This window comes from Buceros rhinoceros, unplaced genomic scaffold (genome assembly GCF_000710305.1).
Source record: "Buceros rhinoceros silvestris isolate BGI_N320 unplaced genomic scaffold, ASM71030v1 scaffold7381, whole genome shotgun sequence".
Classification (NCBI taxonomy): Eukaryota; Metazoa; Chordata; class Aves; order Bucerotiformes; family Bucerotidae; genus Buceros; species Buceros rhinoceros.
Genome location: NW_010395998.1, coordinates 174,569 through 200,087, shown reverse-complemented (window position 1 = coordinate 200,087; position 25,519 = coordinate 174,569). Strand labels below are relative to the sequence as shown.

Sequence of the window (25,519 nt, the reverse complement as noted above, 5' to 3'; positions counted from 1 at the left end):
GCCAGGAACAATTCCAAGCAGAAGACAAGTTTGCTCCTATATATATCTAAGAAGTTATGGAAAGAGAAACAAATACATCATTGCTTAACCTAGGTCAAAAAAATCTTTTACATGATAGGCAAATATGAACAAACAACAGCCCAAACATGTGCAAAGAAATTGTTTTCCACCACAGGGGCCAGGGTATCAGATTCTGAGATGAAAGTGCATTTTGTTGCTGCTGGGGTACTTATAAGGAAAATCACGCCAATTTTTTACTCCAGTAGAATCACAATTGCAAGTTACTTCTCAGTTAGCTATTTTAAAAGGTCATTGAGAAGATGTTGCAAATATTCACCTTGCTCTTAATGAATTAATGTAGATGTTTCAAAACAACCCCAGAGACTGTTTAATGAATACTGTAATCAGCATGGCCAGCCCATCAGAAACAGAGGCTATGTGTTTTGTTTTAAAACAGTGCAATTAAGGACACTTGTTCTTTCAAGGGTCTTGTTGAGTAAAGTCCATACTCAAAGAAGTACACAAAATGTCACTCACATGTGAATATTTCATCCCAGCACTTCTAGTCAAGCATGGGTAAAGAATTCAGATTTTTCTCTTTGATAACTCAAGATACAGAGGAGGTACAATGACTGAGTAGTGAATTGGCAGAATGTTACTTGGAGAAGGGCTCACTAAATGTGAGAGCAAAGCATGGTGGACTGCTTCATCTTATCAGTGACCATGGGATAATGTGTTGCCTTGTCTTTTTTATCCTCCTACAGTGATGGCAAGAATCTTCACTTGAACTTTATTACTGGTGTTACTGCTGTAGCACAACATAGTATTTTCTGAAGCAATCAAAATGTCAACAGCTCCTTTTTTATCTCTACAGATAACTGTGGACAACAAAATCATTTCAGGGGTGGTACTTGCTTTTGACACATCTCACAACTTCTGAGTAAAACCATGAGCTAAGAGTTGCCCCAAGATGTCAGTACGCTACTTTGAAGCATGGGGGTGGGCGGATAAGGTAAAAGAAGAGTCAGGGAAGGGACACGCATTGAGATGGTTGCTGCCAACTGGATCTTACACTTCAAAGCAATATATTGACAACACTGTAAATTCAGCAATGACACACAGAAGCAGACCTTTTTACAGAGGTGACCTAGGGTTGCCAGATAACCCAAGCGCCAGTTATTCCTTCCAGATTCATGTTTCTACCTGGTTCTCTGTGCTGTAAGACTTCTTAAGAACAGCAGTTTGCATATGCTATGTCTGGTACTTTGTTCCAAACAGCACATGAATCACAACTAAGACACTGATCTCCAGGAAGTTGGCTAAGATGACAAGACTAAACTGTTTAGGAACAGACAAGTTGGTGCTAAAAGCACTTTGGAACAAGATGACAGGAGGTATGGCAAAATTTTATATATCAGAGAGAATAAAAAAGCATAAAATTCAGAGCTGAGAGGGATTTCCCGTGTCATCAGCCCAGAGAGCAAAACATCAGATCTGCTGGAAAACAAAAAATTCAGCATCTGTACACATTCTTGAAATGGAAGAATGCTCTGCAACTTTTCCTCTACAACAGTTATGTACATTATTTAAATTGCCAGTCTGCCCATGAACAATTTTGGTAAGTATGCTTTTCTGTTGACAACAGCTTTCAACTTAAACAGTGAAGAGGGGAAATGGAGAGAAAAACATTCTCCTGCAAGTACTAATTTGAATAAACATTGCAAAGAGCACAGTTTCCACGGTTGTATTAGACAGACCTTAGCATCTCTGCTGCAAAGGGAGCCTGCATCCTGATCTAATTACCTGAAGACTGACTTACATACATAGCTATATAAATCTAAAAACAAGCTGAGGCTCTACAGGGAAGTGGATCCTTTGATTAAGTCATCATCTTTAAGAATACTATGTTAATGCTCATAGAGAACAACCTTACTTCCTATTTAGTAATATGTTATCAACAGAAAGAGACTTCATTTAGTGCTCTACTCATATTTTGTTCACCAAACTAACAAATTATTCATCTCCAAGAAAGACGAACATCCTCCAGCAAAAAAAAAGGACATAAGAAAACTAAACCACGTAAAAATTCTGATGAATTCTGCTTATGTAATAGGTTAGGATAATAGATGAAGTTAATCAGGGAGAAGAACAGTGCAAGTTGATACCTGGTCACCTTCACAACTCATGATATTACAGAAATGTTAGGTCATGCATATATTTTTTTTAAATGTATTATGTTACATTTGGACAGTTATCTGGACATTTGAAGCAGATGACATTTGAACCCGCCTGGTGAAAGGAAAATATACATGGAAATTTTTTTTATGCATCTAATCTTATGTGCTTTCAAACACTGGAGACCATCCTGTTTAAAATTGCAAACTCCAGAATATGTGTATTTAAATCCAGAAATTAAAAAGAGAAGGAGGGGTTTTTATCACTTTTTCTGTGAAATGGTCCAGTTTGCTTGTAGATTTAGACACTGGTATCATTAAGGAAACCCACAGCTGTGAGAACAGTTCTACACTTGGCATGGGAAGGAAGCATCAGGCAGTCTACTTTGTTTCTCAAATTATCACATCAATAGGGGACAATTTAGCATCAATGTTCTCCAGCCAATGGAGATATTTTTGCTCAACATCTTTTTCATCTTAACCTTCAGAGACTGCTCAGAGTCTTAAAAACATAGTTACCCAAACCCAAACAAACATATATAGATATATGTTACGTCTTGCTGCTGAAAAGCTATCTACCATTGGCCTTTAGAGAAATTCAGAGTATATTGTTTTATATATCAGCAAGTTAAGAAAAACATGTGTTACAACTGGTATGGGCCGCAGGACATAACAACGGCTTGAAAAGTCCCACAAAAATGTACTTGTAATTTCTGTTATCTAGATTTTTTTTTTCCCAATGACCACACACATCAACTGCTTTGATTTATGCTTTAAAAACCTCCTAATAATCACTCTTAGTTTATACAGAAACCATGACGGACATTTTTAGATCTCAAACTTGTATTATCATAATAAAAACTAAACAGGAACAAATGTTATGAGTAATATTATTATTATATTAAAAATAAACAAACATTTTCCAGGCCTTAAAATGTTTCTAATTAAAATTCATAGCTTTCCAGTTCCATGCAAATGTTGTGTCAGTGTAGGATATGATAATCTTCATCAATTTTTCTACCACTTTAGGATTTCATAAAAAAACCAAAAAATCTTCAGATTACTTAATTTTTGTTCATGTAAATCCAACTGTGCTCTGATGTTGACAATTTGATAGCTTTAATACATAGCTACTATTACGGTATAAAATATTTAACAACTTCTTTGCCTTAGTAAAAGTAGGCTTTGTGCTAATTAGGAAGTTTGTACTCCCAGAAAGTGAGAAACTTGCTGAATAGAAATGTCATCTGTACTACCATACTGACAAATAGAAATTGCTCAGAAACTTTTAGCGGTAGACTTTTGTCTCGATAAGTAAAAGTAAGAGTTTTTTAAAATGAAATTCAATCTGTGAGCAAATTTTTTTTCACATGCTCGCTCTTTCTAAACCTTGGAAACCAGAAAAATAAATGGCTTTCTGTTACTGACTAAAGATAAACCCCACTTTTAACTTAAAATTAATGTAAAGTCTTAAAAGAAATATTAATATACTCTACTTCACCCAGCAGCACGCATGCAGAGCTAATTAGAAGAGCTGTCCATATTAACACCATCAAAACTGGCTAATCTTCAGAGAAAACTCTACTTTACAGATCATCTGAGATGATGACCACAATTGTACTCACAGTATATACTACTAGCATTTTAAAAAGTTCTTTTTTTTCAATCAAATAAAATGTCATTGGAAAATAAAACCTCCTCTTGAGAATTAATGCATTATGCAACTATTTTTGCCCAGATACTTATCAAGTATGTCAGTACACAGAGAAGCTTGCACAGTTTTTCAAGATGTTAGTCACAGGGATATGAAGTACTGCATTAGAGCTTCCATTTTTTAATAGAATGGCCAAGTACTGAAATTTCAGAATGAAGAAGTGTTGAAGAAGGAGCCTTGAAAGTTTAGTGAAGTTCTAATTAAGGGAATCTCAAAACCTCAAGATTTCCAGTATTTTGTCTCAAGATGTTCAGATGAATGTTGTCAAAAAAGGCTTTACAACTTTGGCTGACAAGTGTAGTCGGCTGAATTAAATGCTTGAGAACTAGATTTGATATTGCTGCATGTTTTCCAAAATATTTAGATATTTGTAGTTGTAAGGAATAGCTTTCAGACACATTGTGTAAACCATTACGCATCTTGACAAACTTGCTCTGAGTAAAAATGAAAATCTTGCTAACTTGTTCAAAGCTTGTATCACGCACAATCACTATTAAAACAGCTTACAGAAAAAGTGTGATGTGAGAGCATCACAGAAACAGGAAAAAAGAAAGCCCTAGGAGATTATGAGGCTTAACAGGATTCACCATTTAAGGATGAATTTCAGCTTGCATTCCATCCCTCCACCGACACACTTTCTTTTGTCTAACTCTCCCTAGACAAGAATAAATCATTATTCCTCTATTGATAATAATTCTACTGGTAGGAAATCACAACTGATGTCTATCACATGATGTGATACAATTTCCATAATATATGGAAATTTATCAATTTATCAATATCACAATTTATCAATAGTGCCTGAAGGTAATTTCCAGATGGTCAAAAAATGCATTTTCAGCATGTGGAAATGTTACCAAGGGAATTTTGCAAATAAAAACTAACTCTGTAAATTTATAAATAGATGTCAAAACTCTTGAGATGTTATACTGTTCTGAAATTTCTGCATGGAAAACCTTAAAGTATTTTTATAAAAATAATTTTATTTTTTTCTTCCCCATTGTCCTTTTTCATATAGCTCCTATCACTTCCATGCTTGTTGCATAGTGCAAAAAGGTTATGCCCGCACTCTTCTCTTGACTTCAGTTTTACTCACAGGACTATGAGAGCAGCTGAGAAAGAGGCACATACTACCTGTCCTTTGCAAAATGCTGATTTACAGCGCTCCATGTAATTCATAAGAACTCAATGCCTTACTTTTCAGCAGCCAGTAACCTGAAGGTGTTTCCTATGTAGTATTTAGCAATTAAATCTATGGTACATATTAAAATTATTAACTTCCAGAGTAAGCACAAGGATTTAATTTTAATAGTTGTAGCATAAAGATTTTAAGGCTGTAGTTTCTAAAATTTCATCTTCGGTTTGCTAATAGTAAGACCACTGGGCACTAATTTCTCGCTAGGCTTTTACAAGGTTGAGATTTCTCAAAAAATAAAATTATTTTCTGCTAGGACAGCCATATTTTGCCACATCTGACCAGTGATGCATATGTTTAATGTGCTTTGTAAGTAATTAATATCAATACAACAAGGTATCGTCAGTCGTAGATTGATACACTCTACGCTGAAGGTTGCCCTTGATACTGCATATTCTGATAACCACTGCTCAATGAACAGCAGCTTTCTGTATTCTTCAGACTACGCTTTTAGAAATGGACACACAAAGCAACACTGTATAATATTTTCTTTTTCAAAAAGGTTTGATTTCTGAAGGTGTAAGAGGACTAGCACCAAGAAATCAAAGTTTGATTCCTGTCTCTGAAATTCAATGTCAAAAATTCCTCATTGAAACCAGATGCTTGCTCCGAACAGCTACAGAAAAAGCAGACTATTGATTCAGGGTAACTAGAACCGCTATGCACTTCTATAGTCAATGGCTCAGGTTAATTTGCCGCCTTATTATATATTTTCACTATGCACACCACTCATTCTATAGGAACACCATAGGATCATACAGAAGTTAACTTTTGAGTCCTACCTACCACCAATCTTTTTGCTGAAACTCATTTTTCTCCCCAAATAAAAACATTTGCCTCCTGTGCAATTCCCATAATCCCTGTTCAGAAAGCATTTTCTTCCTCTATTATGGGTAAAACATCCAATTTACAAACTAATCAGCAAAAAACTCCATCAATGCAGCTAGCAAAAAGGAATTTTTCAAACAGAATTAATGATGTATTAATTTTTCAAAAATTATAAAAAATAAGTCTGATAATTTTAAGTGTATTTAATTGCAGTTGGAATATGAAAAGATGAAGTGGAACTACCGAGTTATAATAGAACACCACAAAACTACTCCACCATGAATATATCAATCATTTACACCACATAATCTAAGAGACATAGAGCAAACCTCCATACGGACTTTAATTTAGGTTTTTATTGTGGATTTTTGTTTTTGCTGTTTACTGTATTGGAAAAGATTTCTATTTTCTTTCACGTTGTAAATGTTTTCAGTGAGTTTGACGCAGCCATATGCTGAGGCCACTGGCACTGTTACAACTATAATGTCAGACTAAAGTTTGTTCCTGTTACAGGAAGACAATCTTTACTGGAACACCTGAATAATTAGTAAAATTGCCTCACCTTGGTAAGAGAGCTGGTCATTATATGCAAGACATGATTCAAAACGGTGGGTACACTTGAATATGTATTTGTTCTCCAGTAAATCTGTGTTAAATAGAATCATGTAACTGCAATATGCAGAGCTGACCAATGTTCTAGAGCTTTTTTTCCTCTCTACAATCACCTAGATACACCCAGGGGGGTGGAGAATACTGGTTGCATCAAAACCATCCTGTGAAAATGAAGTTCTCCAAAACCTGGGGGGTGGGGCTGGGGAATCTAATAGGATATGCCAACCCACAACTAAAAACCATTCCTACAATGAGAAATAGATCAGAACAATAGATTAGAAAGAAAATCAGGAAGTTATTTATTGCAAAACATCCTACTGAGAATGTTGCTGGTTTTATTTAATGAGCATTAAAAACACTTCCTTATCAGTTCTAATTGCATAATAAATTCATTGCATTGTTTCCAGAAACAGCACTAGAATACTTTATTAGGAAAAAAAGTTGCTGGATTTTCTTTTAATTGAGTTCAAACAGATGGTTTAATTTCTGAAATGCTAATCTACTGCTGTGATTTCTGTATTTCATGGCACTTTGTTTTTGACTGACACTGAGGGCTACATTTACAAGGCAAAGCCAATCTTGCTCTCTCCAGGAACTGATGCAGGCAGCACAGTACCCTCTGCCATATTACTACCAGACTGTGAATCACAATAAATTGCACAGGTCTATCCACGATACATCATGTTCACTTCTACAATTTCAGCAGAGAGACTGCATCTTTACAAACTACTGCCTCCCATCATCTCAAAGCATAATGATTACTTTCATTTAACTCAGTAGTGTAAATCTAGGCTGTGAATTCCTGTTAATTAGTTTTGCAAACCTATTTTTTGAATTATTCTGTTAATGAACATCATAGTTGAGTACAAACAACTGTTACCCAGTTATTTTTATACTAAAAAGTAATCACAGAAAAAAAGTTATCTTTTTAGATAAGATGTGGATGGAAAACACCAGAACACTAGCTGAAACAAATCTGCACTCCAAGAGGGAGGCCTAGCTGCCCTCACCAACTTTTTTCCTTCAAATAATTTTGATGGTGGATTGGACATATGTGTATACCAGATAAAGACTTCATATTTGTATAATGAAAATACACATTAAAAACAGAAAAAGAAATGTGAGTACACTAAGATTTCCATTCAAGTTAACTGAGGCACAGTCCTACAAAATTTCTGAATTAAGGTCTTGACAACAGTCTGAGAATTTCTTCTCTTTGGAGAATTTATGACCCATCCATTGAGAATTATGATCATCCAATGGGATCAGAAGAACAGTGTTCTGTATCTAGATAGGTGCCTGGAGAAAAAAAAATGGATTCTAGACTCAAACACTTGGGTGATTAACTTCTTAGGAGACATCACTGAATTAATAATAAACATGTATTATTTTTGTGAAAAAAAAAATAAAAAATGGTCTTTTACTTTCTGGAGTCAAGTACACATTTTGAATATTGTGGGCAACAGAGCCTACAATGAAAAATGGATGCATAAAACACAATACACTAGGGCAATTTTTTTTGTGAAGAAAAGACTTTATTAGCAGCTCCAAGCAGCACAAGGAGTTGCCATCAGACATACTGAAAGCCTCGTATGTTCTATATCCTAAGTGAATAGAGCATGAATTAACAGAGTTTCTTTCTCTCAAACAATACTAAGCACAAAATTACTGTTTTAACAGTAATTGATGGTTTAAGGAAGATAGAAAGGTTAATTAAATTAGAAAAGAGGAGTTAGTGTATAGTTGCTTGTTTTCAACATCTGTTCTCCCTGTATAAAGACGAATGACTCTGAAAATACACTAAGCTGTAATTAGACTGTAGAAGGTTTAATATTTATGCAAAATTTGCAAACATTTTCATAGCTAAAAATGAAATGAAATTTCAAAATTACCATGATGAGTTTCTGGCTTACTTTGCTGATTTTTTTCTGTATATGCAGCTTATTTTTTGAAAAACTTTACATTAAGAAGAGTTCCTAGCTGCTTGCATAATTTCACTTGAAGAAATCAGGAACTACAGAGCCCAGTTTATCTATCTCATGCAGGATAAACAGAATGAAAGTTAATGGTGTTACTGCAAGGCAATATCTATACAGGCAGAAGAAACTCAAATGTATTTTCATTTCAGTCATTTAGAACTTGCGCAGACAAAATATGCATCTATTGATTAGGATATCAACATACAACAAATTATTCTAGATGGGAAATAAACAGCAAGTTAAAGGCATTTTAATTCAATTCCAAAGCTCACAAATTACACTGAGCCAAACTATCTCAGGTATTTGCATATTTAACTGCTCGTATAATCAGAAAAGAGTACAAATGAACTCTCCATAATCTAACCCTCACAAAACTGATGCTGAGAACTGTAATGACATGAGTTCCAGCTTTCTCCCATACACCTTACATGAGGATGGCTCACAATATCAAGAACCAGATTTAAGTATTACATAATTACCCAAAAGCACATTCAATCTTTGCTTTCACAGAGCTGCGACAATGCATGAGAAAACACATATAGAGTTTTTTGGGGTAAGGCTATTAAATATTCTCATGTATTTCCCAGAGGAAATTCAGTGTTTTCCACAGCTGAGTAAATTGGTTTTCAAATTACACACCTCATCCTGATATTGTGCTTCAGTATTATGGGTAATCATTACCACTCCAATAGCCTGTGTTATTCCTTTGTACTCTGACGGAGATCACCGGGATGAAAAATGTTATATGCAAGGTTTTTTTGTTTGTTTTGTCTGTTGTGTTTGTTTTTTTTTTTTTAAGGTGGGAAGGACTAATCTCTGCTGAAGTAGGAACAGGTTAAGATTCAGAAAAACAGCCTGTACACAAGCCTGTCTAGAAGCTGACAGTTGTGCACAACAAAAAATGTGAATATGTATTTAAAATATTTAGGAGGACCATGAAAAAATACAATTGCAAATATAGAAAAATAACTTTTTGTTCAAAAGAATAAACATGGTTTTCCCAAATAGCTGGACAGAGGTACTTCCCCAAAGGGCTGGACGTCTACTTTGCACTTAGCCCGAGACAAGAAGGATGAACTGAGTATAAGGACCTGGAATGGGTGAAGCAACAACAGAACCAACATCAAAAGAAGACTGAGCTGGGGGTGCAGTTTAGATTTAAAAAGCTTCCCAGTTCAGAAGGGACAGAGGGACTTCCAGAATGGATAAAATTTTTACATGGAGAAGCATTGCTATTTCTATGCAAACACTGAAAAGACTTTCTACCTGAAATGAAGGGCAGCTTGAGTTCAGTTAATATTGTCTTTTATTTCTCCATTCTGCACAACCTTTAGGTCAGCCTTCTGCTAGGCAGGCTGAAAAATGTCACAGCTATGATGATACGAAATCTCAGAGTCAGCCTGTTATTGCCTGTCAATGGGGAAAGTCTACCCAATTTACAGTAACTAAGAAAGCGTCCTCTTTTCTCTAAGGATGTCCCACTATCTCATCTCCCAGTGTAGCTGATCCACGTCTAAGCCTCCCACTCCTGCATCTAACTGAAGTCAAACTATTAGAAGTATGCCATCTGGAAATACAGTTCACATCTTCTCATTAGGAAACCACAGCACTCTTTTTAATCCCTAAAAGTCCTGCATGCCTTACAACAATTGATTCAGTCTTTAGGAAGCAACAGAGCAGAAAGAGAGGAAGAACTGGATCCTGGGAAGTTTTCTTATTCCTCACACCTTCACCAGGAGAAAAGACAGAAGGCATTTTCAAGAGTCCAAGAGTGCTGCTGAGTTGGAAGGAATCCACAGCCATTCATATCATTGTGGCAGAAAGTTTGGCACACTTGAGAGGAAGCCTTAAACAATGCGAGGCTTAACAGCAGCTGGTGCTGGTAGGAGGAAGTCCTGCAGCCCTGACACGGGGCAGGAGAAGCTGGGAACAGCTTGGAGGGCAAGCAAGCAATCAGCAGAAGCTCTGCTTGCCCCACAAGGCCCAATTTTGTATTTTCTATAAAGGCAGACACAAGTAATGGAAGAGAACTGAACAGATGAATCTGCTGGATGCTAACTAACTAAAAATACAGCTCTGTAGTCAGTCCATGGCACCAATATATAAATATAAAAGATTGTCATGTGTTCATTACTTTGAATTTTAAAACAAGGATTCTCAGGTGGAAAGCATCATGCTTTAGTGGCAATAATACATGGTGTAAAAGCCACATATGTACTGTTTCTCTAGAGGACTACATCACCTTTATCCATACTATGCTCCAGAAACCAGATGTATGATGGCAAGACACTCCAGTTGGGCTTGGATAATGGGGACTAAGTGGACCTGCTCAAAAGAGTTGCAGGAGCACAGATTCACATCACTCGTGAGGGATCTGCAGTACCCTTGGAGCAGTGTGAGGATGACATTGGATGCAGTGAAGCATGAAACAGTGTCAGTTTTTTGTCAATTGAGAATCAGCTGCAGACAATTTAAGAACTGCTGTTAACACACCCATTACTGCCATTAGTAGCGGAACTAACATAGCAGAAAGTCTTAAAATGTTTTATGAAAATTCTCCCTCACAATAACAGGACATGCCCTTTACGATCCTGGTAAAATGCATTAAAGCCATCTCCCTCACAGTTACGCCTAGCCTGGTAAAGCCACATGACAGAATTACTGAATGTTCAGGAGAAAGTCAAATAGGGAAATTTGGCATAGAAACACCTAAGGAAAAAGTACAAAATAAAGTGAGTCTATGATACATATGTTTCAAGACAAAATCCAGCATCTACTTCATTTTTTAAAGACGTATGTACTATCAGAATTATGTTCATTTTTAGGGGTCTTGTCATGAATAAAATCCATATATTATGAACACTTCCCATAAGGAGGCACTGAAAGCACGTTATCTATAAGGTGGCTATAAAAATACAGTCAATTATCTGGAAATCACCAGCATTCTTCTTCCAGTGGTTATACATCTTGAGGTAGAGCTTACTGCAAGCCTGAAGCCTTTGACATGAAATCCGTATTTCAGCGTTGGGGAAAAGAATAAAAGAAGCACTTGTAGAAATGGCTTTTTTATATGATATTGTGTTAACTGATTACATAAACCCTTCAAGTCAAGAAATGGTTTAGTCCCCCACATCATGATTAAACCATCTAGTGGAAATTGTATTTATTTTACTTATAGGTACATTTCTCCTTTCCCCCTCATTCTATGTGTGTGTCTTTATGTATGTTGTTACAGTAAGATATTTAATCAAGCCCTTTTGAAGTGGTAGAGTGGAAACAGCTGTTTCTGACAATGTGCCAATGACATGGGGCTTAAAGCTGTCATGAGCTGCAGATTGCAAGCAGCACTAATATGTGGTTGGGACAGTAGTGACTTGCAGGTCATGGCACCTCCATGAGGAATGCTTCTAAGCCAATCAGCTCAAGGTGGTGGCTCAAAGTCTTAAGGCTCTGGTGAGCAATTTTTGATTTAATACTCTTGAGGTTACACTTCAAAGTGCCCTTTCTTCTCAAGAGCCGTTGGACATATGTGAGGGTTCTAGAACAGCTTTTTAAGACCGGCTGCTTCAAGTTCAGACTTAAAAAATTAGAAATGAAGTTCTGTAACACAAATGATGTCTCAAAAGTTGAATAATAGCTGAAGCTTAAGTCAGTATCGCACATTCTTGTAAAGAACGCCAATTTAAAGAGTTTCTGGATGACTGATTTTTCCACAACAAAGTGAGCTTAAAGCTCACATTTTAGAGTGACTAACAACTTGTTTAAACAATTTCCTGGTTTGTGAACACTGCAAGATGTAGGGCACCTAGAAACCATCTCTGAATACAGATTTTTCTCAGCAATCCACCCACTCAGAATAATTATTGCACAAATGTCTTGCTATCAGAGAAGGTTATACTTTCATTCCTTCATGCAACTGAATTTGTTAAAATTAGACTAATGTGATTAATATACATCCAAGCCAACATTGCTAGAACAAACACATATGTGCTTCTCACTGAGGAGGCTGTGAGATGATTTTGTTTTGAACATGGTAATCACACAATGTAGGAATGCATTTTTTTGAAAGATTCAAAAACATCCAGGGCCTAGGGTAACTAATCTCTGTAGGTTATCTATAGAGCTGAAGGAGGAAAAGTCCTGTAACAGATGATTCATCGCAACTAAAAGTAGATTCCTTCTCCGAACTGCTTCCTGGATTCCTCTCTCTCCCTTGGCTCTCTAGGGGAAAGTCAGCTCTGTGAAGCCTATTTGGAAATAAATAAGCCATAATCTTTAGAATGCTGGCTTCTTCAGTAAAGTTTAAGACAAATGATTCCCATCTCCACAGCAGCATTATATTCTACAGAAAATACTGCTCTTCTGGAATTTCACTGAAATTGCTTTCATAGAAGATAACTACACTGCAAATAAGGACAATCAAGAACATTATTGAGAAAACAGTTAGGTCTAAATCTGGAATAATAATACTAGCAAGATTTGTTTTTTCTTCGCACCCAAGCTGCATTTCAGCTGGAGCTGCTATTGTACCAAGGTGTTTTAATTCTTTTACATTCTGCAGAATGAAGGTGTATCCAAAAACAAATAAGATGTTCAAAAGGTGGATATACATTTTAATGTTGCTGTGCTGTATTCAATTGTTCCATTACTGGGTATAATTTTTTTGTAAATACTTTATTCATTGTAATAAAGCTTTTCAGGGAGAAAATAAATGATATTTTCACTATTTTTCAGTCCTCTCAGAATTAGTTCAATGATGAATGAATCAACCCCAATACTACAAAAATAAAATCTTTCTATGTTTGCTTTCTTAAAAACAATAGCTGGTATGTTTCAGAGAAGATGCATTTCTCCTGTAACTGAATACTGTTTTTCTGGGGATGTTTTTAGCCTTCTTAATCACAACTTTTGTAACAATGGATTATTTGGATGAGTTGAATTAGTTGAATGAGACATGAAGGCATATTGGTTGCTCATTGTTGTGCCTGTCTTGAGACGCTAAAATAAAAGAAGGCTTGTTTAGGAGATAAATGCAAGAGTGGTGACTGCCATCTATAAAAACACCACTGAAATAGCCAGCTAAGCAGCTCTGAAAGTCAGAACTCAGATGGCCATTTAAACTGCACTTGAGTGTAGAAAAGCTCAGCAGAGTAGCTTCTGGATCCAAAGGGCTTATATGCTGGGAAGCAGCTGAGGAAATACTGTGTATGAAGTATTACTTTATTCCAAAAGCAACAGGAACACTTGAGAAACCAAAGACAGGGATGTAAAAGGAAAACAAAGAGTTGTACTGAGAACAGAACTGTGTTATGAAAGTTCAATAAGCATACAAATTCGCTAACTATCAGTAAAAGATTGAGTTTGTAGTATTACTAACATCTCTTATTGCTGCTAAGGATGATACTTCATAGTAGTGATATTAAAGATATTACACAATATGCAATACTTGTAAAGAAATGGATGCAAAAGAGTGAAAATCTGAGTTTTCTATCAGGCTGCACTAGCTTAAAATCTCTCAGGAGCCAGGCACAGGTCTAATTCTAAAGAATAATCAAAAGTTTAGTTGTCTTGGTACAGCGAGTAAGAAAGGAGTTGGTAACAGAGAAATGGATCTTCAAATTGTGATCTGGAGGAGTGATTGGGGAACCACAAGGAAAAGAAAAAAATTATGCTGAAAAAAACCCAGAGACAGTTTACTCGGGATCCTGATCCACAATTCACTAATGTCAACAGATATCATCTCAAGTACCGGAAGGGGGAAGGTTCTTGTTAAACAGATGCTTTTAGCACTTGATTGTTCTAAGGCTGGTCCACTGACATCAACACTGCCACAGCATTCACACTAAGAGGTAATTTGGAACAGATCTCTTAGCAGCTAACATTGAAGAGGTGCACACAAATATACATATAGATATGAGTATATATATATGGAACTGTATGTACACATGCATCTGTACATTACATCACATCCATACATCTAGTAGTTTGAATTTTCTACAAAGAAATGTTTCTAAATTATTAGCGATGGATAAAAAAATTAAAATCCTTCAGCACTATATTTTGTTTAAGGATATTTCTTTAGCATCTTTAATCATGTAATTTCGCTGATCCTTCATATTCATAAGACAGTGAGAGTATACACAAGTTACATCCAAGATAACAAACTGCAGGCATTTTCAAGCTGCGAGGATGGGCCACTGCAGTCTCTAGACACTACCTGGGCACACTCTGAGAATACAGTTGGATCAACGCTAGAGAATAGCCCTGGGCACATTCAATTTACCAGTACAGATGTAGCTCGGAAGTACATAGGATTCCCCTAATTTGCACTCCATACTCTTTTGGAAAGATCAGGAGCTTCTGTCTCACTGTGTCCACATTACATTGCTTACTATCTCGAAAACATCTTTGAGAGGCTTCTTTTTCTCCCACTCTGAACCTATTACTGTAAGGTAATAGTTACTTGAGAGGTAATAATAATTAAAAACTTATATGTAAAAGGATACTTTGCACTTAATACATACAGCTTGTCAGCAATACCTAGAAATACCTTTTACAATACCACTGTCATGAGTTAGAAGTTCTCAGTTACTTTCAAAGCTCTTCAAGAAACCTGAGGCATATATTCATATACGGCTATATATGAATGAGTATATTTGAGTTTCTGAGAAACCTTCTGAGAGTACTCCTTTGTTTTAAGCCTGTATTTTTAAATCTTTTTCGTTTGGTTTTTTTCTGACTGAAATTGCTAACTCGTATCTCAAATTTGGCACTACACAATTCTGTGACAGAAATGTGTTCTAGATTTGATTTACTGCAGAGACAAAGTATCAGGTATTTAAAATAAATTCTGCCCCATTTATAGTCATGAATGTTTTTTTCCCAGTGTGAAGGCAATTGAAAAGAAACATAACATTGAGTAAAAAATGATAAAAATATTTTATTTCTTTAGTTCCTGATGCAATAAAATTGGAAATAAGCTTTTCTTTTTAAAAAGGGTCTGTCACATACTCCTACATATTTCTGCTTCAAAGATTAAACATTTCTTTGCCAATGTACAACAGCCTCAAAGGTAAATACCTCTGAGGTAAAATCATCATCAATTTGTTGAACAACTGTGTTTGTCAGAAGTTCATGAGAGAAAAAAAAGCATAAAATGTGTTATTTAAAACACAGTGGATCACAAAATAACCTTTCATTCTCTTTTACTAGTGAAAATAGATGGAATTAGGAGAGCTCTCCAAACTTAACACATTTAAAGGTAGATAAGTAAAAGTAAATCTAGAAATCTTTTCCAAATATGTTAGCCAAGTAAGACTTGGCTGTAAGACTTCAAGTAAGACTTCTAAGCCAAGTAAGACTTCACTGAGGTAACTTGACAGTGATTGATTTGATAAATGAACAATCAAACAATTAAATAATTAACCACTAAAAGAACACAAACAATATAGGCTGAGAGATCAAATGCTCCAGCGAGAAGTTCCCCCACAACTCAAACAGTTCTGCATTGTAGCACATACACCAACTTCAGTAATAGATAACATTAAGAAGGTACTCACATTAGGTCTTAATCCTGCTGCCATTTCATAATACTTCTCAGCTTCTTCATTGAGACTGGCTTGTCTATCAGGACAGAAAAAAACCCCATATAGTTACATCTCTTTTTCCTTGGGTTAAAAAAGAAACCACACCTAAAGAACCATAGCTAAAATCAAAATACTGCAACTACTCCCCACTGCTTATTACCTTACACAATGTACAAAATATGTCAATCTAAAAGATTTTTTTATAGTTCAGAATGTCCATTATCACAAATCCTCTCTGCCTCTTATTTTCTTTTTAGTTCTGAAATTATATTAGTACACACTGGAGAGAAATGCAGAAGGCCAAACACTCAGCTGAGGCACAACCAGAGACGTACCAGTCTTCACCAGAAGAAAATCTGGCTCATGCTTTGTAATTACCCCTACTTTACACAGTAAATTATGATGCTGCAGATTATACAATAATGCAGTTCCTGTCTCTGTGTTTCCCCAAGAAAACTATGATTCCAGGGTGGGGGGGTGGGTAATCAGAGAATACTCAAATTCTCAAAAACAGGTTTCCATGATTCAGGGAATTAATTTAGAAAAGCGAGTTCTGATTTCAACATTTACTCACACCAGTCTGAGATATCCTAAACTGAGATATCCCAGGAGAAGAAGAGTTTTACCTGAAGCCCTGTCAGCTCACCTCTTTTTCTTTTCCTTACTATAGATGGCATCTACATTCTCCTAATAGTTTAGTTTTTATTTCTTCTGAGTTTCCAGCTTAATGCCTTAAAATAAAAATGCAGTCTGTTGCCAAAGAAATCCAAACACACTTTTGTCTCAACAGGCCCTTTTTATCTCTTCTTTCAAAATCCTCTTTTCTCCTTCTGTCTCTATCTTCTTCATTTCCCTCCAACTATTCATTTTGGCTACTGGCCCAATGAATATCAGTTGATCACATACGTGTCATGAGAGAGATAGTAAATATGTAAGAAAAATCAAGCAAGACTGTCAAGCATGCTACATATCTTCTGATAAAGTTACATGCTTTTTTTCCTATGAAGATTTAGGCCCTTTCATAGAACAATTAGACCAGTAGATCTTCAGCATATTTGTGTTGGTTATTTGATTTAGATGCATTTCTGTGATACAAAATGGAAAACCAAGGATAATACTGAGTAGGGTTGGCTGGGGCTTTGTTTTCCTTTTTCTTCTGCTTCCGAGAACAGTTACTAGTTCAAAGAGTATCAGTCAAGTGAGCACTTGTATTTGGTGATTTTACCTTGTTCATTACATGAGCTTTTATATGCTTTGTTATTCAGTGATTAAATTGTGTTCTAATTTTATGTTCCCATCCACCTAAATTTTAAACATTAGCCACATAAAACAAGATAGACAATTAATCCAAATCAACCCCTTTTCACAGTTGGTCTCGGAAGGAGAAAGGGAGGATGATAATCCCTTTGAAGTTTCTCACATAATTTACGTGCAAGCTCAAACCACTTCCTGACTAACAATTTACCTGTTAACTGTTTTAAATTATGTTGCACATGTATCATCGACTCAGTGGTTGCAGTGGTTAGGTACGACTGGATGTCTAAAAACACTAATTTAACCTGTTTCTGAATCACTTCTACTGGACATTAGTAGCACTTTGAAGTCTGGAAAAAAAAATAATCTTTTACTTCTGAATATCAGGATTAAGGCACATAAAATGAAATACCTCACGGGGCTTTTTTTCCCCTGTTTGCACATAACGGTCAGGAAACCAAGTATTTCTGAATGTGGTGAAATTCTTCACGATAAACAAGGTGCCTTACCCAGGAAGCAGATGGTACACTGCATCTTCAAAAAGTGTTGTTGGCATATGAACATGGAACAAATTAAAATCCCCTTTTAGCCCAGTGGAAATACGTGGCTTGCTTTCCTCCCACATGTATATCTTGAAACACGGGTCATTAATTCCTAAGTTGAAAATAGTTTGAATTTATAGTTCTCCATTAAAAACAGTTTATAGTAATGAATGCACACCACACTAATCTGGTCAGGACAATGCCAGCTCCATTTCTGGGACGGTTCCTTTAGTTAAGATATAGCAGAATTCTGGTTCCCATTTTCACTGGAAATCTAAACTAGAAATTCATTACGTTAAGCCCTGGAATGAGTTTCCCTTGAGAAAAATTAAAAGCACAGAGGTAGGAAGTTGCAGTAAACCTATGCCACTGAGCAGTGAAGGGCTCTGGATCAATGTCAAACAATGGACACTACTAAAGGAAACATAATTCACATTAGAGTAAAACATTAGATAAAATGTTGATAATAAAACCAAAAGGAAAGAAAGGAAGCAAAGAGAATTTTGGAAGACAGAGTACTTTTCATAGTTACAAACTACATTTCAACCTCTAACTTAAATTTTTTCATGAGAACTGACCTTGAAAACACATCTGACTTTCCCCATTAACACCTACCATTCAATCTTAAGAGACAAAACATCTCCTCTTTTTATTCTCTCCTATCTCTTAACACGAGCCTCTAGACCTATCAGTTTCCTGTATTTTGCTCCAGCTGACTGCCAGTGACACCTCATAAATATGCTTGACAACATACTGCTCTTAGGTTCTCCTGACTCCCAGTTATATTTAGCTTGCATTCATTTTGAATCTTTATGTTGATCACTGGAAAAAAATATTGCTCTAGGAGACAAACAATACCATTGTTGACTGGTTTAGATACATAAACATATGAATGGGAAAGGGTTATATATTAACCTGCCTATTGCTTGGTATAAGGCTTCAAACTGTTATTTTTAAGTGAAATCATGGATGTCAGTCCAGCTGTAAAAAAGTTTTCTTCAAAGAGATTTTTATTTTAAAGGAAATTCTTAATGGACCTTTTCGTGTCACAACAAAATCATAATCAGATGGCATACATGTAACCGTTTATCCACATTTTTCATTTACAACACTTACATGGACTTACAGTTACAAAATTTACATAGACTATATGTTTAGCCATACATATATACATACAAATATACGTTTAAGCACATGGACGGTAATGGAAGAATGAAGAAAATCTGTTTAGACAATAACATAGAGCAAACTTATGCCTATGAGACCGTGCCAGCATCCACTCTCCATGTTCAAACAGTCAGTATACTTTGGAAAGCCAATAAACTCTCACAGAAATTTGCTGAAAAACAAAGTCCGTGTCACGTATTATTGCTCCAATTTAGACTTCTGTTTTCAAAGAGCTGATAAACATGCTGTAACTGCATGTGAGTGTTTCCCAGAACAACCCACTTACAGAAGCATGAAAAAAAACCCCGAACTATTCCTACAAAATGTGCTTTTAAGCAAAGCTCTTCTTCCTGTGCCTGTTTGCATTTGGAGACAACATGAAGCTCTTTTCCTGTTTCTAATTAGTACAGTGCTGTCACCACACTGCCATTCCTCATTCTAAAAGTAATCATCCCCTAGATCACAGGAAACCTATCTCATGGCAGCTCACCTCAGTATACAACTACAAAGTGAAGCTTAGCACTGTAAATACGCGACTCAGTCACTGGAGCTACAGCCACCATATGGCGTTATAAATATATGCTTCACTACGTTTCATTAAAATGGATCTAGCTTTGCTGAAAGGCTTCAAACTGCTATAAGCAAGAGCATACCAAATACTACAAAAGTAAAACACATGATCAGTCACTGTTTTAAGAAGAACCACCCAAACAGCTACATGACCCTTGAATGAAGCTGTCTGGAAAACAAATTTGTTGAGAAAACAAATTTTACAGACAAGTACTATGCAAGTTAAAAGCTACCAGACTGTTGCAAAGAAATTAATGACATTCATCCCACATCTCACCCCTATTACAGATGACTTGATTCATCTGGCATTGCATTATCAGGATCCTACAGAAGTTATCTTGGCAAAAAATTAAGAACTGTGTTTGTATAATTAGGGACAAGGAGGTCTCTCAACAACGCAAACAGAACTAACTCAGGGATTTTTTTTCTTGACTTCAGCTTCAGATTTAGTCACAAAGAGAGGAAGTAAATAGGCTTGGAATACCTGACAGAAGGAGCAGAAGTCTTTCTGGTGACACCTAAACTGAGAACAGGCTGTCTATAAATACAGCTACTGCATTTAGACACAGTGAACAATTCTGTTGCAAATTTTATACATATATATATAAAAAAAAATTCACAGCATTCCTGTTCAAAACTTTCAAAACTTCTTAGTTATTATTTAGGTTATATTTTAATTTAAACATTTTTCACAGAGAGTAAAGGGATTTAAGAAAAGGAAAATATTTTAACACTGAAGTAGAAAAATAAATTTGACTTAGAGGGAATGTCGTGATTGTTTTCCACCCAAAATAGCTGTAACCCAAATTTGAAAGCATTTCCCTGCAAGTCTCAAGAAATGTCTACATGTTTCTGAATCTTATGACACTCCTTGGACTAATGGTGGAAACAGAAGGATGTCAGAGGGAAAGAGAATTCCTTTCTAATTCAACAGTACATTGCTGGCTAGAACATTTGGTCTGAAAAAATTTTAGAACTTTCACAAAAATCTAGGTTGCTGTTATTACCTTCCAGTCAATTTAGGAACCTTGCATCATCCACATTAACATAGTCCACAACACATCTTTAAAATGTATCTCTTCTCTCTCACAACAGTCAATTCACTTCCATGCACCATGAATTTAGTGCATTTTCCAACTCACAGCTGTGCAGTTCAGTCAAACTTCTTACTCACTTACCAGTCAGGTTTTATAGCTCTCTATGGTACCTAAAGGGCAGTTGGTCACACCTACATGAAATGATTGTATTTAATAATTTCAGTCTTTCATTTATAACTGTCTTTAGTGACCACAGTTTCTAGCTGTGTCACTTTATACCAGTCTGAGTACTCCCTTCTTTCCTTCCTCTTTTGTATCCCAGTATACACTTTTCTCTTGGAATTAGCTCAGCTCTCCATCATTCCAAATATCCTGAAAATCAGCTTCTTATGAAGTCCTGCAGACCCATGATGGATTTGTAGCTGCTTGTCCTAATGTATGTCCAACAGCTATTTTGAAAGCAATATACTGAATAAATTGCTAACTCAAGCAGTGAATAAAGGTGGACAACAAAATCATAACCCTTTAGCAAAAATCAGTCAGATCATAACACATGGGGCTTTAAGCAAATCCTTGGCAGCACTGAATTTAACTTTGCCACCCTGACTCTTGCTAAATCCTCCAGACCGCTTTAGACTCCCACAGCGTATTAGGAAGACATTATGATCTTCCACAAAAAAAGCCAAGTATTTAAGTGAACAATTAGACCAACTGGGTATCCCAAAGGACCACAGTTGGATTCTAGTTAAACTAAACCACCAGGCCTTTTTTGTGTCATTAAGCGTTTTGGTTTGGTAGGTCTTTTTTTTTTTTTTTTTTTTTTTTTTTTTTTTTTTTTTTTAAAGGTTTTGGTTTTGTCCTTGCAGCTAAAATAGAGCATGCAGTTTAGAATCTCTGAGCTCAGTGCTTGTCAAAACCTTCCAAAAATGCCCACTCCCAATCAGATCAAGTAGACTCATGTACAGTGCAGCAACATAGCTCTTACGCTGAGAGAGGAAAAATACTCATACCCTGATTTAAACACGTGTGCCTTCAAGACCTGGGATGCTTCAATTATTGCTCAAAGAGGAAGTAAGAGATTTATTAAACCTATTCTCAAAATAGTATTGATATACATCACCACATTTTAGAATACCCACAATCACACCATTAAACACCTTCCACAACACACTCACTGAAATCGGGAGTCTGACACAATCGATACCTTTCTGGATTCAACTTTCATGCCTAACTTGCTCTGCTTCTCTCTGTGAATTTGTTTCATTAATCCAATCATTCCAAATTACTGAATTCTGTCTTGAAGGATATTGTTTAGAAAATAATCAGAGGGAAGGATTCTTAAAATAGGTCATACAAGTGCAGAGGTCAAACTATTGTTTACCCATGAACCATCTGTGTTGGTTTCCTTTCTCATCTACAAGCAGTGAGGGTTATTTCTCAGATAATGTTTTGGGACTTATTTCAAAATTCTGGTATAGAAGAAACTTTCATTCTGAAACACAGGTCACTTGGCTGAAGCTGATTCTACCATCTCTCTTTCTTTCATCTCTTATTCTAAATGTTAAACAGCCAAAATGAGACATCTTAATCAGAGAAATTATCTCAATAACTGTTTTGTGCTAATAAGTATATTTTTATTTCCCTTTTCATGCATTTTCTAAGAATAGATTATATCTAAATGAAATCAAGTATCCTCATAGCGGTTAAGTGGACAATAATTAGATAGTTATCCTAGAAATAACCATGGAGGATACCTATTACACTAATGTGAGTTTAATGATAATGTTCAGGCAGAAGCTTAATGTTACTGAATATTGATATCTGACAGCTTTAAAATGAGAAAAAAAAAGTCTGAAATTTTATTCTATTCAGATAGAAGAGAATTAAATGCAACACTACATTTTAGATCACAGACTTTGATAATATCACTAAGTGCTCCTCAGAGTCTCAAAGTCATCATTAGCCTGGGAATATTTAGATTTTGAATTATCCTAGTGTTCCCTACTGATACTAACACAAAATGTGATATTTTTAGTATTCTCTAGTTACATCCAGACCAGAAATATGGTCTATAATTTTCAGCTGCTATGTGTCCTAAATTTTTTTAAAAATCATCTGATTTTTTAAAATCGTGATTTAATCATGTGAAGTTTTAAAGGTGAGAAATTATGAGATAATACATAGAAAATTAGAAGTAGAAATTGCTAAATTCTGCAACAGTTTCATTCCAGTTCTTTTTATTTCTTTAGCAGTACTGAATTATTCAAGAGAGTTGCTGGGCTTTCAAAAGAACCCTGTAAAAGCAAAGGCTGTAAAGACCTTTTTCCTCCAAAAGAAGGGAGGAAAATCAAGTAAGGCAGATGTAAAAGCACTAACCTGAGCATATGGGCTGCATTGAAAACAACATCAAATTCTGTATTATCAAGTTCTGCTGCTTTTTTTGCCATCTCAGCTGCTTCTATCAGGCGGGATTCTTCTAGGAGGAACTGACCTGCAAAGGAGTGCACGCATGTGAAAACAACTGATGGATAATACTTCAAGACAATATAGTTAGGAACAGGAATAAAAAAAAAAAGTCTCAGATTCAATGTTTAGGTATTTGTTATTGTATTTCAATATCTGCCAAATGTAGTAAATATAGAAAAAATAAAATAAACATGAAATAATTAACTGCAATATTTGCAGAACGTATTTATGAATAGTGAGAATGATACAGTAAAACCGATCCATCAAGAAACAGCACTCCCAGTCCCCAAGAAGGCTGCCATTTAAGAACTTGCCTTTCTCCTACACACTGATCTTCACTTCCTCAAAACGAAGTGAAATAAAATAAAATAGCTTCTACAAATGAAATACATTCCCATTTTAAAAGTGTATCTCAAAATCACATAAAAATATATTTTAATATATATATGTTTGCAAATATATTTCTGCCGCTTTAGAATGATAAATGACACTTTGCTTTATTATTCTATATATGTATACCTTGACAAACTGGTATTTTATTTCAGTAACGCTAAGAGAATAATAACAGGTAGCTTTTTACAAGTTTTCTATGTGATACTTGCCTTTCAGCTGAAAAAATAATTAGATAAAATCAAGAGAAAGAATTTTTGGAAATTACACTATTGCAATTATTAAACCAAGTTAGAACTGAAAAGAATGAATAATTTAGCATTTACCAAGCTTTAATTAATGTGCAGTAGTTTCCAAACAAAATACATAACTAGTAGAACTCTATAAAAATGAATTTTCCTTTGAAGAAGAGGAAAAAAAATAAACATTTTGGAATGTACTCAAACCACTTTATTTCTTCTCCTTTTAACGATTTTTTTCACACCTAATTTGTCAAATCTGTAATTTTTGGATCAAGGACTTTTCAAAGAGTTTCAGATGTCTAGACTCTCTGTCTACATAACTTTGTATTTGGAAAAGCTGTCTTAAAACATGGTGATGATACATTCCATCATCCCATCCTTCCGTTTTTACCTTATTTTTTAAAGATCATTCAAGCTAAAGTCCACCAAGCCATTAGTGCCACAAGCCTCTTCAGGAACAATATGCCATGAGCAGATGTTTTCCTCTCATGGTGAGGGATTTTCTTTTTTTCTTGCCTCCTTTGCTCACACATTCCCTGTTACTTACATGCTCACTGGATGCTTATGCAGAAAATCCGCTTAACCAGAGCAAGCACAGTCTTTATGGCCATAGTGAATGAACACATTCACAGAAGGAATTATCTGAATACAAAAAGTGATGACAGACACCTTTCCTAGCTTTTTACTTTCTCTGTGGATACATTTCACGTTAGCAAGAGATAGAAGATTACTTGTTCAGTCGCCTATCTCGTTCAGATCTGCAAAAATCTTGTAAAAATCAGGTGCCTTTCTGCATTCATAGCATAAGGTTTGCTTGCTTTAGTTACATCCACACGCTAATATGTGCCATCCTTTCATGCATTATGATGCTTTGTGTTTATTGTATCCAGAACAGATGATTTCTAAAAATCTTTCTCACACAGAACAGTATGTAAGTAAATAAATAAAGACAGAAAAACATTAAAAGAAAACATGGTTTGAGAACAGGTTGGATCACAAGAAATTAATTTGTCTTCAGAACTGGAACTCATCACTTGAGCCATTAATGGAAGTCTTTCATAAGAGAAAAAAAAATGTTGACAAAATCTACAAGATTTTTTTTTTCTTTTGGGTATGCTTATATATAAGAGTATGCCTTATATATAGCAGGAAAAACTCAGATATGAATCTGAAAATTCTCAGACAATTAAATCTACCAACTATAATAGGCTATCCATGTCTCTTCATTTGGGCTGAATTGCTATTTTTAAAGAGAAATCTTTGGAAGAAGCTTGGCCAGCTAGTGTTCCAACTCTCTTCCAACAAATGAACTAAACCAGTATCCCCAATCTTTAGATCCGTGCTAAAGAAAACCAGACTTCAACTGTCAACACTAAAGTTCTTCTATGAATGAAAGCACTGGATTAGCAAAATGAGACACTAGTAACAATTAATACATCCAGATGGAAGAAAGAAAGAGCTCATATACTCTTCTACATGTCAAAACACAGTGAACATTCAAGGTCATTCTCAAAAAGTTATATACTTAATTCAGGGAAAATATTTTGCATCTTAGAATTTAAAAACAGTGTGAACCGGACATTAAGCTAATTAGTTACAAAAGGAGGAAAAAATTTTCACTGTCTTCAATAAAAATTACTCAACGGTTTTTAGCGACAGATCTTTAAAAACATACTTCTAGTTTTCTGTATGAAATATTTAACACTGAAGCTCAATAGAGATGTTACCTTGTGTATATTTATAGCTACGCATAATGTAACAAA

At 35.5% G+C, this 25,519-nt stretch overlaps 1 protein-coding gene across 1 annotated transcript in view; it reads right to left on the bottom strand.

The window, feature by feature from the left end:
* The window catches only part of TMTC2 (transmembrane and tetratricopeptide repeat containing 2), a gene marked incomplete at its 5' end in the record, with an annotated part of 141,570 nt that overhangs the window by 3,618 nt on the left and 112,433 nt on the right, over positions 1-25,519 (bottom strand). Inside the window, 2 exons of the mRNA XM_010145743.1 lie at positions 16,062-16,125; positions 23,035-23,149. Of these exons, the coding sequence (XP_010144045.1) occupies positions 16,062-16,125; positions 23,035-23,149 (179 nt within the window). The remainder of the gene's footprint in view (positions 1-16,061; positions 16,126-23,034; positions 23,150-25,519) is intronic.